Here is a 17,119-nt window from a genome sequence, read left to right as displayed (position 1 = left end):
AAATGCACGTTGATTTTAGGATATATAATCGTAAATTGAAGCCTTTTAATGTTGATCGATCTCTGAATCCTTACAATTGTGAAGGGTGTTATTTGACTTCGGAAGGACTTTCGGTGAAGTTGTGCTGTCCAGATCTGGGCTTCGAGCCAACGGGTTGGGATTGTCTTTCTTAACGATCTCAAAGGCTGAACTATGGACCAGGTTGAGGAAGTTTCCAACTACCTGGTAACTTTGCATAATTATTTAAATAATTTACAAGTTTTAGAAAATAAAGATGATTCTTCTGATAAAGTTAAATCAGATAGGATTAGTAAGTCTACTAGTTATAGTATGTTTGATTCGACATCTCCAGTCGAATGTAGTTATGGTTTTTCTATTACTTGTAATGAAATTAATAATGTGAGTCGGACTGCCAATTTAATAGCAGAGGCTCATTGTGTGAAAAATAAATGTAGTGATGAATTAATCAAAGATCAAGTTTTTTCAATCCCTAATAAATCCATTGATTTTACTTTCGACTGTATTTATGATCTAGAGCCTTTGGGGTTTGAAAAATATTCAATCGAAGATGATCATTATAAGGGGTTCGAATCTCAGGATCCTTTAGAAGAAATTAATTTGGGGACTCATGATGATGTTCGAATTACATATATTTATAAAGATCTTGTTGATCCTTTTCGAACTAAGCTTTTCGATTTGTTACATGAGTTTAAGGATTGTTTCGCATGGGACTATCATGAAATTTCTGGTCTCGATCGTTCATTAGTAGAACATCAATTAGCATTGAAACCCAATGCTCGACCTGTGAAACAAACCCTAAGACGTTTTGCTCCTGAAATCAATGTGAAGATTAAAGAAGAAATAGAACGCTTGATCAAAGCAAAATTTATTCGAACTGCTCGTTATGTGGAGTGGGTGTCGAATATTGTTCCAGTCATGAAGAAAAATGAAAAATTGAGGGTATGTATCGATTTTCGAGATCTAAATAATGCCACTCCAAATGATGAATACTTTATGCCGATTGCAGACATGTTAATCGATTCTGCGATGGGAAATGAAGTTCTTAGTTTCATGGACGATTATTCTGGATATAACCAAATCTTTATTGCAGAAGATGATGTGGCTAAAACTGCCTTTCGTTGTCCTGGAGCGTTAGGTACGTATGAGTGGGTGGTTATGCCTTTTGGTTTGAAGAATGCTGGAGCAATGTATCAACGAGCAATGAATGCTATTTTTCATGAGTTTATTGGAAAATTTATGGAGGTATATATTGATGATGTAATGGTAAAATCGATTTATGTAGAACAACATATAGACCATTTAAGAAAGGCATTTCTGACTATGAGAAAGAAAGGATTAAAAATGAATCCTTTGAAATGCGCTTTTGGAGTATCGGCTGGAAACTTCTTAGGCTTTGTTGTTCATAAAAAGGGGATAGCCATTGATAAAAATAAAGCAAATGCAATATTAGCTTTGTCTGCTCCCAAATCGAAGAAAGAAGTGCAATCATTTTTGGGAAAAATAAATTATCTTCGAAGATTCATTTCGAATCTGTCAGATCAAACTAGCGTGTTTGCACCTTTAGTGAAATTAAAGAATGCTTTGAAATTCGAATGGACCACAGAACATCAATTGGCGTTTGACTCGATTAAGTCATATTTATCAAAAGCTCCAATTATGGCGAATGTGTGTCTATCTGAACCTTTAAAATTATATATTGCAGCATCTGAAAACACTATAGGGTGTATGTTAGGCCAAGATGATGAAAAAGGGAATGAACGGGTGGTTTATTACCTTAGTCGAGTTCTTACTGATATCGAGACAAGGTATTCCCCGATTGAAAAATTATGTTTGTCATTATATCATGCTTGTATGAAGTTAAAGTGTTATATGGTGGCTTAATCAGTGAAATTTATAGCACAGACCGATCTTGTTAAGTACATGCTAAGTTTCCCTATGTTAAGGGGACGTTTGGGGAAATGGATGTTAGCATTAACGAAATTCAATTTACAGTATGTCCCAGCAAAGGCTGTTAAAGGACAGGTCATTGCAGATTTTCTTGTAGACAATTTGAAAGATCTGAATGACCAGGGGGCAAATATAGTCGATGTAGAAGTCAACTATTGAAAATTGTATTTCGATGGATCTAAGCACAAAGATGGTGCAGGGGTTGGAATCCTCATTATCTCACCAGAAGGTATTCCATCAGAATTCTTGTTTGAATTAAAGTATCCTTGTTCCAATAATGTAGCCGAATATGGGGCTTTGATTTTGGGTCTAGAGATTTTAATCGACAAAGGAGCTTTAGAAGTTTAAATTCTAGGAGATTCACAGTTAGTTTTAAAGCAGTTGTCGAATGAGTTTAAGTGTAATAATAAGACGTTACAAAAATATTTAGCAACTGCTTGGGAGTTATTGACGTCTTTTTGAAAAGTTTCTTTGGTTCATATCCCTCAAATTCATAATGAGATTGCTAATGAGTTAGCCCAAATTGCTTCGAAATATCGGATTGGTCCGAAAACTATTAAGAAATTATCTAGTATCTATCAAATTTTAATACCAGCAAATGAGAGAGAGGTGTTATGCATGGATGAATGGGAGGATTCTGATTAGAGAAAACCTATTGCTCGGTATTTGAAAGATCCCAATATTGCACTTGATAGAAAACTAAAGCTGCAAGCAATGAACTTTGTTTTATTGGTTAATGAGTTATATAAAAAAGGAATCGATGGAAGTTTGTTGAGATGTTTAAGTCGAGAAGATCAAAACATTGCTTTGGGTGAAGTTCATAATGGAATATGTGGTGCTCATCAGGCAGGAAATAAAATGAGATGGGTGTTATATCGCAATCATGTATTTTGGCCATCTATGATAAAAGATTGTATTGATTATGCAAAGGCATGTCGAGAATGTCAGAAACATGGTTCGATACAACAGATTCATGCGGCTGAACTGCATTCGATAATAAAGCCATGGCCATTTAGAGGTTGGGATTTAGATTTAATTGGTTTAATTCATCCCCCTTCATCGAAGCAGCACAAATTTATTTTAGTGGCTATTGATTATTTCACGAAACGGGTGGAAGCCGTCCCTTTGGTAGAGGTTGGTCAGACAGAGATAATGGATTTTGTCGAGGAAAATATTATTCATCGATTTGGAATTCCTCAGACGTTAAGTACTGACCAAGGAACTATTTTCACTGGCCAGCGAATTAAAAATTTTGCGGCTTCGAGAAACATTAGTATGGTTACTTCAACTCCTTATTATGCACAAGCTAATGGACAAGTGGAGGCAGCAAATAAGATATTAATTGGTTTGATTAAAAAGCATATCAGGAATAAGCCTCAAACATGGCATGAGACTTTAAGTCAAGTGTTATAGAATTATCGAAACTCACCAAGAAGTTCGACAGGAACTTCTCCTTATAAATTAGTATATGGCCATGATGCAGTATTGCCATTGGAAATTAATTTGAATACTCTAAGAGTATCGAAACAGAGTGAGTTGCCAGTCGATGACTATTGGAATGCCATGTTTGATGAGTTAAATGAGTTAGATTCAGAGCGATTTCTAGCACTTGATAATGTAATTTGACAAAAAGAAAGTATTGCTCAAAGTTATAATCACCGAATTAAGGAGAAATCTTTCAAAATAGGTGAGTTAGTTTTGAAAGTTATTTTACCAATGAAAAAGAAATTAAAATTTCTTGGTAAATGGTCCCATAACTGGGAAGGTCCCTTTCAAGTGATAGGGGTATTTTCAGAAAACGCCTATCAGATTAAAGACATTGAGTCAGGGAAAGTGGTTAATTCAATTAATGGAAAATATCTGAAATATTTCTATTGCTGGCAAATATAGAAATTCAACAAGCATAAGTTCGGAAAGGAAAATAATCATTACAAAAGTAAAAAAAAAAGTTCAAGATGCCAATAGCTTCGCCAAATCAGAGCGCAGTTTTGTCCTTTTGTTTTCCAGAATCATAAGCATTTCAATTTGCTTGAACTTGCCAGTTTGGATCTTCTCGAGTTGTTTTTCATACTCTCCCCACTCGGTGTCGATTGAGACAAGTTTCTGGATAAGGAGGTGTTGCTCTTGTTGGGCTGCAACCAGAGGTTTAGCTAAGGTGGCTCTGTCTTGGCGTATAGTGGCAAGCTGTTTTTGAAGTTGAGCCAATTCTGCTTCGATTCTTGCTTCTTCTTCTTGATCATGAAACACCTGGACGGAAATAGCATGAGAAATTCTCCTATCAAATTCCTCACGAGAAGATTGGATTGGTTGAGCAGTTGTAAGACACTTTTCTATTTTAGATTTGGTTGTAGCTTCTTCATTTTCAGTTTTCTGAAGTTGAAACTGAGATGCAACACTATCGTTAAGAAGTTGTTTGAATTCTTGGATTGAAGCAAAATATGGTGTGTTGTTTGGAAATTCAAAAGAAGAATTCAAACAGTCCTCCAGGAGTTTATTCAGGATTGGATCATTGACCCATGAAGTAGGTGGATGATCCAAAAGTTTGATGAGTAATCGAAGTTGTTCCCGAGTGTCAGGCTCTAATTCGATTGGAGGTCTTGGTGTGGCTGACCTTGAGATTTCTGGAATAAGGACTGGTACTTTCTTTTCTTGGATAATTTTATTCAAAACAGAAATCAGATCATCCAAGGTAGCACTACATGGAGTGGTAGGAATATTCGATGACCCTGGTCTTGGTCCTGGAGGGGTTTGGAGTGAAGGATTAGGTTGTAACTCTGGAGGGGTCTCAAAAATCTTGGATCGAGAGGAATCTGAATTGGTGGTGTCAGCAGCTTTAGAAGTAGAATCGGAGTTTGGAACCGTTTGGTTCTCTTCAATTAGTGCAGCTTGATTGTTTGGTGAAGTTGATTCAAGTCTATGTGTCTCTTCTGGAGAATGATGCAGAGGATTTTCTGTCAGATCGATCACATGTGTTGTGTAAAGAAGAGGTGGACGAGTAGCAGGAATTGATTGCAGGGATCCTGTGAATTGAATGGAATCATGTGATATGGAGTGCTCTGGGTCATTTTGTTGTTGAGGTATTAGTTGATCGAGGGCTCCGGTGAAAGAAGCAGCCTGAGCAACATTAATGGGCTAATATAAAAAGTACACAATTATGAGTTTAAGATTTATTTTAAACTAAGAAGTGTATAGTGATGGATGTGTTACCTGAGGAATTCTGGATCTTAGAATTAGCTGAGTGCCAGGATCAGAATCGGCTGCATCTTCCGATTGAGAGGAAGCAGCAAGAGAATCTTTGTTGGTTGGTTCACTCTCATCCGCGCTTTCGCTTGATGATTGCAAAATTAGCTGTTAAAAGTCCAAGATCAATTATGTATTAAAATATACATAAGAGTAATATTCGAAGGATGTTTTCGAATTTGAAAGTAAAGTCATGAATAGAAGGATTACTCTGTGAGAAGTCCTAGTAGGAGTTCTTTTGATCTTATGCGGTGGTGGCCGAGCAGCTTCAACTTTCCTTTTGTGTGATCTTTTTGGAGAATTTTCAGTAACAGCTACTCGAATAGCAGTCTGCTGAATATCTTCTAAGGTACGGGTGTACCTTGAATAATAAGCAGTCCACCATTCGAGACAGGACTTGGTGATAAATGAACTGCGTTCATAAATCAAGAAGTTGAAGTGGTCTCTTTGTTTCTGATTTTTCGAGAGACAAGTATTGAAATCTTCCTGTGAGGTCAGAGTGATTTGACATAATGGTTCACTGTGTCGAGGTTGAGGAGTTGGGATAGCCTGAGAGAATTCCAATTGTCTTGCAATTAAATGAGGAGCGTACAAGGTTATTTTAAACCTTTCCTTCTTATATTGTGGCAATCCTATTGGTATCACTTGAACAGCCAGTAGGTGTGCCTAGGTTCGATTTGCAAGTTTGCTTTCCTCATTAGTGTTTGGAAAGAGAAAACGATCGAGCCAGGCAAGGCCGCAGTTGCGACGCAAAAAGGGGGTAAAATTGAGTTGATCATTATCAAAATTTCTGCAAGAATGGAAAAGAGAGAAAACAGCCCAAAATTTATCTTCATCTGATTGGGTATTTGGGAAATTGGGTTTGTAATCAAACAAACGAAAACCCTCGATGTGTTGTTTGTTGGTGTTGCCTCCTATAGGTTTTATCATGTAGTTTTCAAAAATGGCATTTAGCCATAATTGAAGAAGCCAAAGTGGACCTCCTGTGTTGATTATTTTGTTGTCTCGGAGGTCACAGACAAGTAGGCTAAGTTCTTCACAGATGTGTCCGAGAAGAAGCTTGGCTAGATTGAGAGCTTTTCCTTCATGCAAGAGAGCCGCTAGAGGAAGGAAAAGTTTTGACATTTGAACACTTCGAGAGCAGAACAAAATTGCATTTAGCCAGTAGAATAAAAAGGCTACATGTTCATCATTAGTGATTTCTGTACCATCCTTACCCATATTATGAGCAATGAAGTCACTATAGGGGTATTGAAGGTGATGTTGTATTGATGCTGAGGTTGCATGTCAGAAGTGCAGTCTGGAGAATTTATCGGGAGTCCTGTAATAGCGGCTACATCAAGGAGAGACATTTCGATCATTCCACAAGGAAGGCGAAAATTATTGGTAGTTCTGTTCCAGAAACAGGTCACTGCTCCAATCATCCGAAGATTGTAGTGAGTGAAAAGTGAGAGAGTCTTAATAGTTCTTGTATTCCTAGGGCTCCCCAGGTAGCACCCTTTGTGGGTTCGAGGCGTTGATACCAAGTGGTAAAATCAGACCCTCGAGGTTTAATTTTCAGGTTGTTTCGAAAAGGTTTCTGGTTGATGAAGTGAGAAATGTTAAAAGCCTGGTTTATCAGTAAATCTTCTCCTTCAACATTAGAGAAAAACGAAAGCTTTTTCTTTGCCCTTTCAAGAGTTTCAATCGGTCCAAGGAAGCAGTATGTATCTGAACCGATTGTGAAAGGAATTAGAATTCTGGTATCATTGACTTGCAAATGGAGGTCATCAATGATTTCATCATTGATTTGATTAAGGATGCGAAGGGCTGGCGGAGATGGCGGTGCTGTTGCATGGCCTTTGCCTTTATCTTGAGTGGCAACACGTGAGGAAGAACCAGCCATTGTTAAAGAGAATTGAAGGTTGGAGATTTTATGAGAAAGTTTGGATGCGAAGAAAGTTCAGAGAATAATGAATTCAAGAGATTCAAATAAAGAAAGAAGAATGAAATTTAAAAGTATCACTGTAGCCGTTACTGTGGAAGAGACACAGATAGAGGTAACTTCGTGTAGAAGGTGAAGTGGTAGAAAGAGAAAGCGTCAGTCTTGGAAGACGTGTCGAGTGGATCAATAATAATGGAAAGTTTAAATGATAATTATTATTGGTTTGAAAACTGACGTCTTTTGGATTAAGTGTTTTATTGATTCGATAATAGTATCGAAGCCAACCACATTAATCCAAGGGGGCAATTTGTTGATCGAAAAAGTATTTTCGATAAGAGTAGGTCAAATCGAGGTAAGCTAAGTATGGTGTTTCAGGAAGACGCGTGCGCGCGAGCTTGAAGTTGGAGGTAATCGGTGTTGGTGTGGATTTCGATTGTGTTGTCAATCGAATAAGCTAAATCGAAGAGAAGATTTGATTCGAAGGGATGAATAAGGCCTTCGAAAGAACTGATCAATCAATAGTAAAAGTGGGAAGTTAATGACTTTAATTGCACGAGGAGTTCATGAAGAATAGCTATAATCATGCGGTGGAAACGGTTACTAAGAGAGACTTCGCTTCAGAATTTGAAATGCCATATTTAATTATAATTAAATTATAAATTAATGGATAGTTATGTAAGATTAGCCTATAAATACTAGGAGTTCTTAGTGAAGAGGGGTTGAAACTTTTACTAAAAAAAACACTATTGCACTCTCACATCCCAGTTAATCCCTGAGTTTGCGATCGAGTTTCCTTTTTCTGTAAGGTTCCTTCCACCTTCCTCTTTCTTTTAATTTTGATTCTGCTTGTAAACTTCATATTTCATTTAATCATATTCACTAAGTGTTATTTACGTTCCTTATTTTCGCTGTTTAATTTATCTTTCAGCATTTTATGACTTACTTTAAAGTTCTTTGATTTAATTGAAGGCGCTTTTACTGTTTCCTTTTGATTTTGGTTCAAGTCTTTTCATTTACCATGCATTTACTTATTGAAAACTTTGATTTCTAAATTTCATTTAACATTTTACAAATTTATTTTATTTTTATTGTCAAAACTTGTCTAATCGAAGACGCTTTGATGCACTTTTAGAAAACTAGTACTCGCACAGAGGAGTAGGTTTCACTCCCAGACCACTAGATATCGAACCACCATCGATTTGCTAAAAATCGACAAAACACATACAAAGCCAGAAGGCAGATTATTATTAAGAATTGAGCACGAAAAATCACCACAGTATACTAAACTGTCTAAACATGATGACTCTCTTCCGTTGTATAAACAATTCCATGGTTAATCATGAAGTAACAATGAACACTAATTGATCAATAATATAATTAATAACACAATAAAGATACAATTAGGTCAGCAAATCACATACATACATTCACATACATATATGGCATTTATCACAAAGAAAGATTTAAGTCTAGAAGATCACTTGTTTTTTCCTTCTGTTCATTTATTTCTGGAATAGGTGCCTCCAGCGTCGCCGCCGCCGCTTCTTGCAAATGTTGTTTCTCCATCACCACCACCTCCTCCTTCTCTTTCTCCGAAGGACCTGCACCTGATGCATGCGGATTTGTTGTTGGAACATTATTATTATTATTATTATTATTATTATTATTATTATTATTATTATTACTTCTTCTTCCCAATTCTCCATAATCAATGAAATCTTCTGGCTGAAACATTGGAATCCAAGTAGCTTTTCCCTTCTTGAGTGCTTCTTCATCCTCATCAACCTTGTTATCCGTTTTGTCCTTATTGAAGAGGAGATCACGCGCCTCCTTCGTGCTTTTCACCAAGGCGAAGAACGTCTCCATCTTCTGCTCCTCATTTTCTTCTTTTTCTTCTTCTTCACTACTCTCCAATTTCCGCTTCCTTCTTTCTCCTTCCATCCTCATCAACACTACAATTTAGTCTCTCTCTATTTAATTTCCTTATATGGAGAAGACTAAGGGAGTACGAACCTTACTCTATATTATTGGGACAAGAAAAGATGCTCACAGAAAAGTAGTGACTAGAAAAAAAGAAGAATATGAAATTAATTAATAACTTGTTTGCCTCCATTATTTTCTCTAACCCTACATCATTATCGGCAGTGTGGCAATAGACAAGAGTGAAAGTGAAAGGAAATTACCAGATAAAGTAGACTGAAATTAAAATTTTGGCTTCAACAAACAATAAGGTATATTCTTAAATTTCGAAACCGACTAATGCAAATTAAAACCTTGCTACACAGTCAACAACTACTACGGGATGTGGGAAATTATTATTGCCTTCTAAGTTCAAAGAGACTGAATTTAAAGCGTGTTAGTTGACCAGCAAACGAGGTCAAGACCGCGTTCATTATGGTTCCAAGCACCATTAATGATTTGACAATAAGGCCCATGTGGCCGTGAAAACAGTAAGGGTACGATGGTAAATTGGAGCGAAAAATAGTAAAATACAAACATTGAGCATATAGTGTACTATATTTATATATGCCGCTTGCGTCATCCCATAACGTAATAATTCAACCAATATTGTGTCATATGGCTGCTTTATGACAAATGATGGGGCATCTTGTGGGGAAGGTGGATGATGGATCTATGGAAGGGGAGGAAGAATTATCGCTAACCATGTATGGGGATGGGTATATGACTATATGGACCATGGACCCCATAATTAAACAAATATCGGGGGGAAATAATAAGCCACCGTCAATTGGGATTTGGGTGTGTCCTAACTCATGTCCGAATAATACAACATCATCATCAGGCTTATGAAAATAGTTCATGTAATTATTAACGTACATGTGTACGTCAAAAATTATAATTTTATTCAATAAAATATATTCGCAACTTGGACTTTAATTGCCTGAATAGAGATTAGATGAGGCAACTTGGATTTTAGTGAAAAGCAAACAATTTTTTGTCTACCAACTGTTTTAGTGGACCAACTCGAGTTTAAGTGCGAGTAAAGCAAGCCAATCTCCACAATTTCTTAGATTAAATTAAAACCCCCCAATCACATACTTGATTCGAGTTGACTTGACTCGATCACATATTCTTTAAATTTGGTGTCAAATTCACTGAACTTGTCTTTTAAAATAAATATTAATTTTTAACTATTTTTAGTAAATTAGACAACTATATATAACCACCTTAACAATCACCACCTTCAATATTCGAATTAGAGAGTATCAGGTTCTAGATGGGAACTTTCTTTTGGTCACATTAAATTGGATTAAAAGAAATCCCGATCTAGAAACACTTGTTGAAAATTGCAATATCTGTGGTGGTATAAGCTGAGTACTGGAGAGCACTATAACCTTACTTTAATGGATGTTCCAAATTTTAAATTAACATATCTTTCAAGACTTACATAAGCTTTATCCACAAATCAAACCAAATCATAATAATATACGAGAATTGAGGAATGGAATATGATTTGCACGCGTCCATAATTTGTCCAAGCAAAGCGACCTCATCATCATTCTTGGATTCTTGATTGCTGTGCCTGTGGTCCCATAAACATGAAAATAAAATAACAGAAAACACGAGTAAGTTTTAGTCCTCCACCCAACGAACACCATGCTTAGCCCAGAGGTAGTATGCTCCAACAGGACCACGACCCCCCAATTCATAAAGCTCCAGTGACATGTTGTCCTTGTCCATCTCATTCAGAATTGGACTTATAATGTTCCACGCAGCTGCCAGTTCATCACTTCTCATAAAGAGATGGTTATCGCCATCAATGACATCAAGCAGAAGATGCTCATATGAATCCGGCACCTCCATGTTATACCTTTTTAACATCAATGCATGTCAATTTCGTCAGACTCTAGAGACTCAACAGTTCTTGCATTATAATCTAATATCAACTGCTTACTTGTCCTTGTAGAGCAGATTCAACTCTGAAGAGTCCAATTGTAACCCCAGTCCTGGAATCTTGTTGTTAACTTTCACCAGGATAGCTTCATCGGGAACATCACGAAGAATGAGCTCATTCGCGGCGCGGTCGATATTATGCCCGATGGATTCGTCATAAACATTTCCTGGCACATGACGAAATTGAATCCGTATCTCCATTCTGCATAACAATATCTGATCTGGATCAGCATATAACTTATTCGAACCACTAATTTTTCAGACCTGTGTTACATAAGCACATTAATTATACTATTATTATTATAGTAGTTGTAATGGAATTCATGCATGCAAACATAAGAAAGTAGGGACAGACATAGTCTTGCCATTGAATTTAAAAAATCAATCATAGAATATATATCTGAACAAAAGTCACAAAAAAGATACAGATTTTTACTGGTGTTTGATGAGTCCAAAGCCTGTTTTAACCAAAAATGGCACGCCATCCCATCGTGCATTATCAATGTACATTGCAGCAGCAAAATAAGTGGGTGTCAGACCATTTACGCATACATCAACTTTGTCTTTGCTACTTGCTTTATACTGGCCAAGAATCACATCTCTAGGCTCCAATTTGCGAATTGACCTGAGTACCTTGACCTGAGAAGAAACCAGTCACTATCGCAGCAAGCTATGTTATGAAGTTTATAAACTATAATTGTACCTTTTCATTTCGAATATCTTCGCCATCGAGGCTTATTGGTGGTTCCATGGCAAGCAACGCAATTGTTTGAAGTACATGACTGTGAACAATATCACGGATAATCCCATAGCCACTAAAATACCTGCATGGGCAATAAGGACTATGCTGATGCCATGTCATAAAAAACTACTTGTGGAGGAAGAATTTCTGTTGCAATATTTAGAAAATCATGACATATTGATCATATTTACTTAAATGGCAAGACAACAACTATGATCACCTTCCAGGCTGCACACCCAACTCCTCTGATAAAATGATCTGCATATATTAATTAGATAATTTGATTACAAACATCAAACTGCACAAGAGAGAAATCAAGAAATTAAAGCATGTTAGTATTCAGACTAAAGAAGGGGGGCTGACCTGTATATTGTGTATGTAAGTACGGCTCCAGAGTGGCTCAAAGACTAGATTTGCAAACCTTAAAACTGTGAGATTTTCTATGAGATTCCTTCCCAGAAGATGATCAATCCTGAAAAGAAGACATGAAACAATCAATTTATGCAGCAATATTTCTGTGCGCATGATCTAATGGTCAAGCAGGGAGAGGGAGAATATATACACCTGTATATTTGCTTTTCCTCATACTTTGAAAGGAGAGATTGTGTCAACCTATAGGAAGAAAGTACATCGAAGCCAAATGGCTTCTCAATTATAATGCGATTCCATCCACTTTGGGTCTGAGCACTGCTAGCAAGACATGATGCAACATCCAAAAGTGCTTCTTGTGGCACGGAAAGGTAGAATATCCTGTTGGCTTTGGATCCTCCCTGAGGTAGATAATAAGCTGTAATATAATAAAATATCAAAGGGCATACAACTTACAAAACAAAGATCGTTGGGACCTATTTGAGAAGAGCTGAAGAACTTTCAAATATGCTGAAGACATTCATTCAGAGTTACCTCGATCTGCTCCATTCGGGCATTCAGCATGGACATCCCGTGTTTGTTGTCATACCCTCCATTAATATAATAAGTTCGGTTAAGGAAAGCATCCATCTTGTCCCCACAATTCTCTCTGAAAGTTTTTGTATTTCACATTAATGGAAAAGCTTGAATATCTTGTACTTATTGACTAATGACTAAGCAGCAAGCATAGGACAAGATGAATAACAAAATTCTCTGAGAAATTAAATGGACCAACTTAATTGCAACTTTGGAGTTGGTTAGCTCTTTTAGCAACTAAACGTTTACATGTAAAACTCAAATTCAAGGAGAATTTGTTTACTATAGGTTAGTGAATATTTCACAGACCATGACTAAGCATGAAATTTCCCGAGATGCCATATGTAAGATACAGTGATAAATATTTTATAAAATGAAAGTGAACCAGGACGTATTATGTAGTAATAATTAGGGAAGTGAGAACTGTGAGAACTAAATCATACTGATGATCAACTCGGCATGTTAATGTGGAGGCTATACAGAATCGCAGGTCCTCATCAGTCATATCCTTCCTTGAATACCCAAAAATTCCTACATTCTGCGATAAAGCAATGGAAATTTAAAAATTTAATATGTTAAAATTTTAAGAACAAAGCTAAAGATCCCGAAAGAAGTGGCATGACTTGTCATAAGTTGCAAGGGATGAAAGAAAAAGGTGTACCTGAGGAAGGAAGCCACTATAATAGAGAGCGAATAAAGCCGGAAAAATCTTCCCCCTTGCGAGCTCACCAGTGGCTCCTATGACGGCGATGCAAAGGGAGGGTCCTCCACTAACATCCATGGAAATGGAACTGACCTTATCTGTCACAAACTCAGCATGTGTGAAACACTGAAAAATTGCATAGAACCCTAAGCATATAAGCAAACTAACCATGAGGAATAACATGAGTGTGAGTAATTGAGGGTGAAGATCCTGTTTCCAAATTGTTCTTGAAGTGATGAATTCTATCTTGACTACCATTCGTTGACCTCTTATGCAGCTTAGCTGGTTGAATTTGAAAATTGAGCCTCTCCAGTATCCATAGTTTCAAACCACGAAACTTCCGACACAAATTACCATTTCTGACATTCAGTACGAGGCGATCACTTCCTGTAACTGAACCGAAGCTGCTTGATCCGCCCTGCAGCACATGCACAGTTACAACTACAACATTCATGCCATTTTTCAGTTTCCACACGAACAATTAATTAGAAATATTCTAAACTCACAGTGATTCGGTGAGCATGGCAGCAACGGTGGATTGGGATTGAGCATTCAGATAAGGCTACGGAGGCTGAAGAAAAAGACAGTGACATTCCTGCGACTTCTTTGATATCTGCTTTGACTAAACTAGTGTGTGTTTTCGGACATGTTGCGATCGGTGGTGGAGTAGGTGTTGACAGAGAACGTTTGCAATCGGAGCGCCAAGAAAAATTGGGCTTATTGGGCCAGCCCAATCAATATGCCAACTATTGGCCCAAATTTTGAATATTATTTTAGAACAGTGATATTCAACTTATTCGTCTATTTATATAAATATTAAAAATTTTGACACAAAAAAATCTTAAAAATTTAAAATTTGTTTTATATACACGGCAATTGAATGACCATCTTACAAGCAGTATATGAACGCTTAGGTTTACAGCGGTTCTGCTAGGATTTTTTGAGAGTCCTAAGGTGCATTCTCAATTCAAAATTTAAGAGTGTTTCTTTTAGAGGTCATGGCAGCTACTAATGATAGGAAGAGTACAACAGGACGTAGGAAAGTAGGAGATGATGAAGATGCCATTTATTTTGGAGAGAAGATTGTTGCGGAAAGTCTTCAATCATGCTTCAACAGTCTTATAGGTTGAATTCTGACAGATCAAAAGTTTAGTGTTGGGACACTTAAAGCAGCATTAGGATCAATTTGATCTCACCTAGAGGGCTTCAAAGTCATGGACCTAGATAACAATGTCTTTCAATTTTTCTTTATTCATGAAGTAGACATGATAAAGATTGAAGGAGGAATCCCATGGCTCTTTAAAAATTACATTATCAATATGAAGAGATGGAAGAAGGAGGACGAAGGAAATTAGGATGATTTGACTTGAGTTCTAATCTGGTTGCAGTTTTGGATATCCCAAAATACTATAAAATCGAGGAACTAAGTTGCACGATAGCAAAATTTTTTGGAGAGGTGATAGAAGTGGACTTCTTCGTAACGAGGGGCAGAGAAGCAAGAATCCTAAAAACTCAGGTGACTTTAGACGCTATTAAACCAATCAAAAGAGAACTAAAGATAACTGGGCCAAATAGGAAAGTTCTTGAATTAGCAGTGAAATATGAGAGGATCGACTGTTTTTGCAATTATTGTGGACACCTCGGCCATAAACAAGGGACGTGCAAAAAGATGTTACAAGATTCAGCCAATGGTGATTTAAAGGAAGAAAGGTGGGGTGTATGACTGAAGTAGAGCAAGGTGGGAGAAGAATAGCAGGAGAGAAACAGAACCTGAATCCAAACTGTCCAAAAGCTAATTCGCTGTTAAATGTCAAAATGCAGCGACCTACTCAGGTTAGTTTGTTGGGAGGATTTTCTAAATTATCGATGAATGCAGAGCAATTAGGAGCTGGCTCCACTGGAGAATCATTTAGAATTGCAAATGAAAATCATAATAATCTGGAGATAGGAGGTACGGAACGGAAGACAATAGGTGAAAGTTCATTACAAGAATTGAATGATAATGAAATTCTAACTATTACCTATAATGGTAGAAGTATGGAGGGACGGGTGGGGGATATGATAGAAGGAGGGAAGAACATTTTGTGTTTTGGACAGAACATTATTATTCTATTCTGCGAAAAGAAAAAGACTTCGTTGAAAAAGTTAGCTAGGAGAAAAGGAGGATCTTCGGGGGGGTAAATAGGGAGAAAAGAGAGGACTATTGGGAGTTGAGAAGGATAGTAGTGCAAAGAAACAATATAGGGCTAAGGAGTATAAAAGGCTGATGGGAGAGGGTGCCAACCTAAATTTGGCACCCCAAAGAATATGAAGATGGCCGTGTGAAACTATTGGAGTTTGGAGAAACTCCTGACAATTTACAACATATAAGAGATTAAAAATTTTCATTCCCCGAAGTATTATTCTTTTGTGAAACCAAAAATAATGCTTCGCAAGTGATAGATTGGTGTAGTGTTGAGTCTGCAGCGGAATTTTGACTTCTAATAGCTACAAAGTAATATGAAATTGAACACTACTCACAATAATGCACTCGCTATATAATTACTAAAGAGAAAAGGAAATAAAGTAAAATAATAATAATAATAATAATAATAATAATAATAATAATAATAATAATAATAATAATAATAATAATATGAAAAGAAGATGTGAATGTAGTTGTTATTGTTGATGATGATTGAATTGAAATTCTACAAACGTTTATATAGTGGTTATATGCTATAATTTCAACGGATAGAAATAAAACTTTTCTATAATAACTCTTAGCCTTCCTTTTCTTAGCATTCCTTTTCTTTCTCTCTTCCTCACAATTCTCCACCTCGTTTACAATTTGAAATCTACGCAAATTTTGGACGATCAAAGAATGGTATTCGTATTCGGTTGTATCATTTGACAATGACTGTCTAACATGGAACAATATTGAGCAATTTTAAATAGTGTTGGAACTTGTTTCCTGACACCACTTTAGTCAACATGTCAGCAGAATTTTCATCCGTGTGTACTTTTACAAGAGAAATGTCATCTTTCTCCATAACATCACGCACGAAGTGATATCTAATATCAATATGCTTAGTACGAGCATGATGAACCTGATTTTTAGCCAAATGAATTGCACTTTGACTATCACAATTCAGATCCACGCAATCTTGCTTCAACCCTAAATCATCTAGAAGACCTCTTAGCCACAATGCTTCTTTCACCCCTTCTGCTACTGCCATGTACTCAGCTTCTGTAGTAGATAGTGCCACTGTAGCTTGTAACATCGATCACCAACTAACTGGAGCACCTTGTATTTTATATACATAACCAGTCGTAGAACGTCTTCTATCTAGATCACCAGCATAATCAGAATCAACAAAGCCGCTGATTTGACATGATTTTCCACTAAAGCATAAACCTGTGTCAAGGTGCCCTTCAAGTATCTTAATATCCACTTGACTGCTTCCCAGTGTGCCTTATCCGGGTTTGCCATGAACCTGCTAACAACACTTACTGCCTGTGAAATATCTGGGCATGTACATACCATAGCATACATTAGGCTACCGACTGCACTAGTATAAGGTACATTTTCCATGTAAGCCTTATCCTCTGCTGTTGTGGGAGATTGTTTACCAGAGAGCCTAAAATGTGGAGCCAACGGCGTTACCACCGATTTAGCATTTTTCATTTCAAATCTTTCAAT

The 17,119-nt window shown here is 36.9% G+C and overlaps 2 protein-coding genes across 3 annotated transcripts; both read right to left on the bottom strand.

Annotated features, from left to right (window-relative positions):
* Positions 1–8,493: 8,493 nt before the first annotated feature.
* NIMIN-3 (NIM1-interacting 3) lies at positions 8,494–9,500 on the bottom strand. The gene has a single exon (XM_088491509.1). It carries the CDS (start codon positions 9,077–9,079, stop codon positions 8,582–8,584), a length of 498 nt encoding a protein of 165 aa, XP_088347635.1. The 5' UTR covers positions 9,080–9,500; the 3' UTR covers positions 8,494–8,581.
* A 989-nt stretch (positions 9,501–10,489) lies between these two features.
* G6PD4 (glucose-6-phosphate dehydrogenase 4) lies at positions 10,490–14,136 on the bottom strand. 2 transcript variants are annotated; one of them, XR_015885839.1, is made up of 12 exons: positions 13,944–14,114; positions 13,606–13,855; positions 13,396–13,535; positions 13,178–13,272; positions 12,693–12,807; positions 12,354–12,559; positions 12,153–12,261; positions 12,010–12,047; positions 11,751–11,871; positions 11,484–11,686; positions 11,049–11,263; positions 10,490–10,964 (listed from the first exon to the last, which is right to left on the bottom strand). XR_015885839.1 is itself a non-coding variant. In XM_016350130.3 (12 exons), exons 1-12 carry the CDS (start codon positions 14,028–14,030, stop codon positions 10,727–10,729), a joined length of 1,803 nt encoding a protein of 600 aa, XP_016205616.1. In that variant the 5' UTR covers positions 14,031–14,136; the 3' UTR covers positions 10,490–10,726. The 2 variants fall into 2 exon arrangements, 1 of the variants encoding a protein (XP_016205616.1); XM_016350130.3 differs by having other exon boundaries at positions 11,049–11,249; positions 13,944–14,136.
* Between the last annotated feature and the right edge of the window lie 2,983 nt (positions 14,137–17,119).

This window comes from Arachis ipaensis, chromosome B6, assembly GCF_059453495.1.
Source record: "Arachis ipaensis isolate K30076 ecotype BB chromosome B6, ASM5945349v1, whole genome shotgun sequence".
NCBI classification, from domain to species: domain Eukaryota; kingdom Viridiplantae; phylum Streptophyta; class Magnoliopsida; order Fabales; family Fabaceae; genus Arachis; species Arachis ipaensis.
This window is presented reverse-complemented; position numbering and strand designations above follow the sequence as displayed.

Coding starts and splice junctions, on each gene's coding strand:
- NIMIN-3 (XM_088491509.1), bottom strand. CDS start 9,079: ATGAGGATGGAAGGAGAAAGAAGGAAGCGGAAATTGGAGAGTAGTGAA.
- G6PD4 (XM_016350130.3), bottom strand. CDS start 14,030: ATGTCACTGTCTTTTTCTTCAGCCTCCGTAGCCTTATCTGAATGCTCA. Junction 13,856..13,943: donor GCCATGCTCACCGAATCACT/GTGAGTTTAGAA, acceptor CATGTGCTGCAG/GGCGGATCAAGCAGCTTCGG. Junction 13,273..13,395: donor ATAGTGGCTTCCTTCCTCAG/GTACACCTTTTT, acceptor GCTTTATCGCAG/AATGTAGGAATTTTTGGGTA.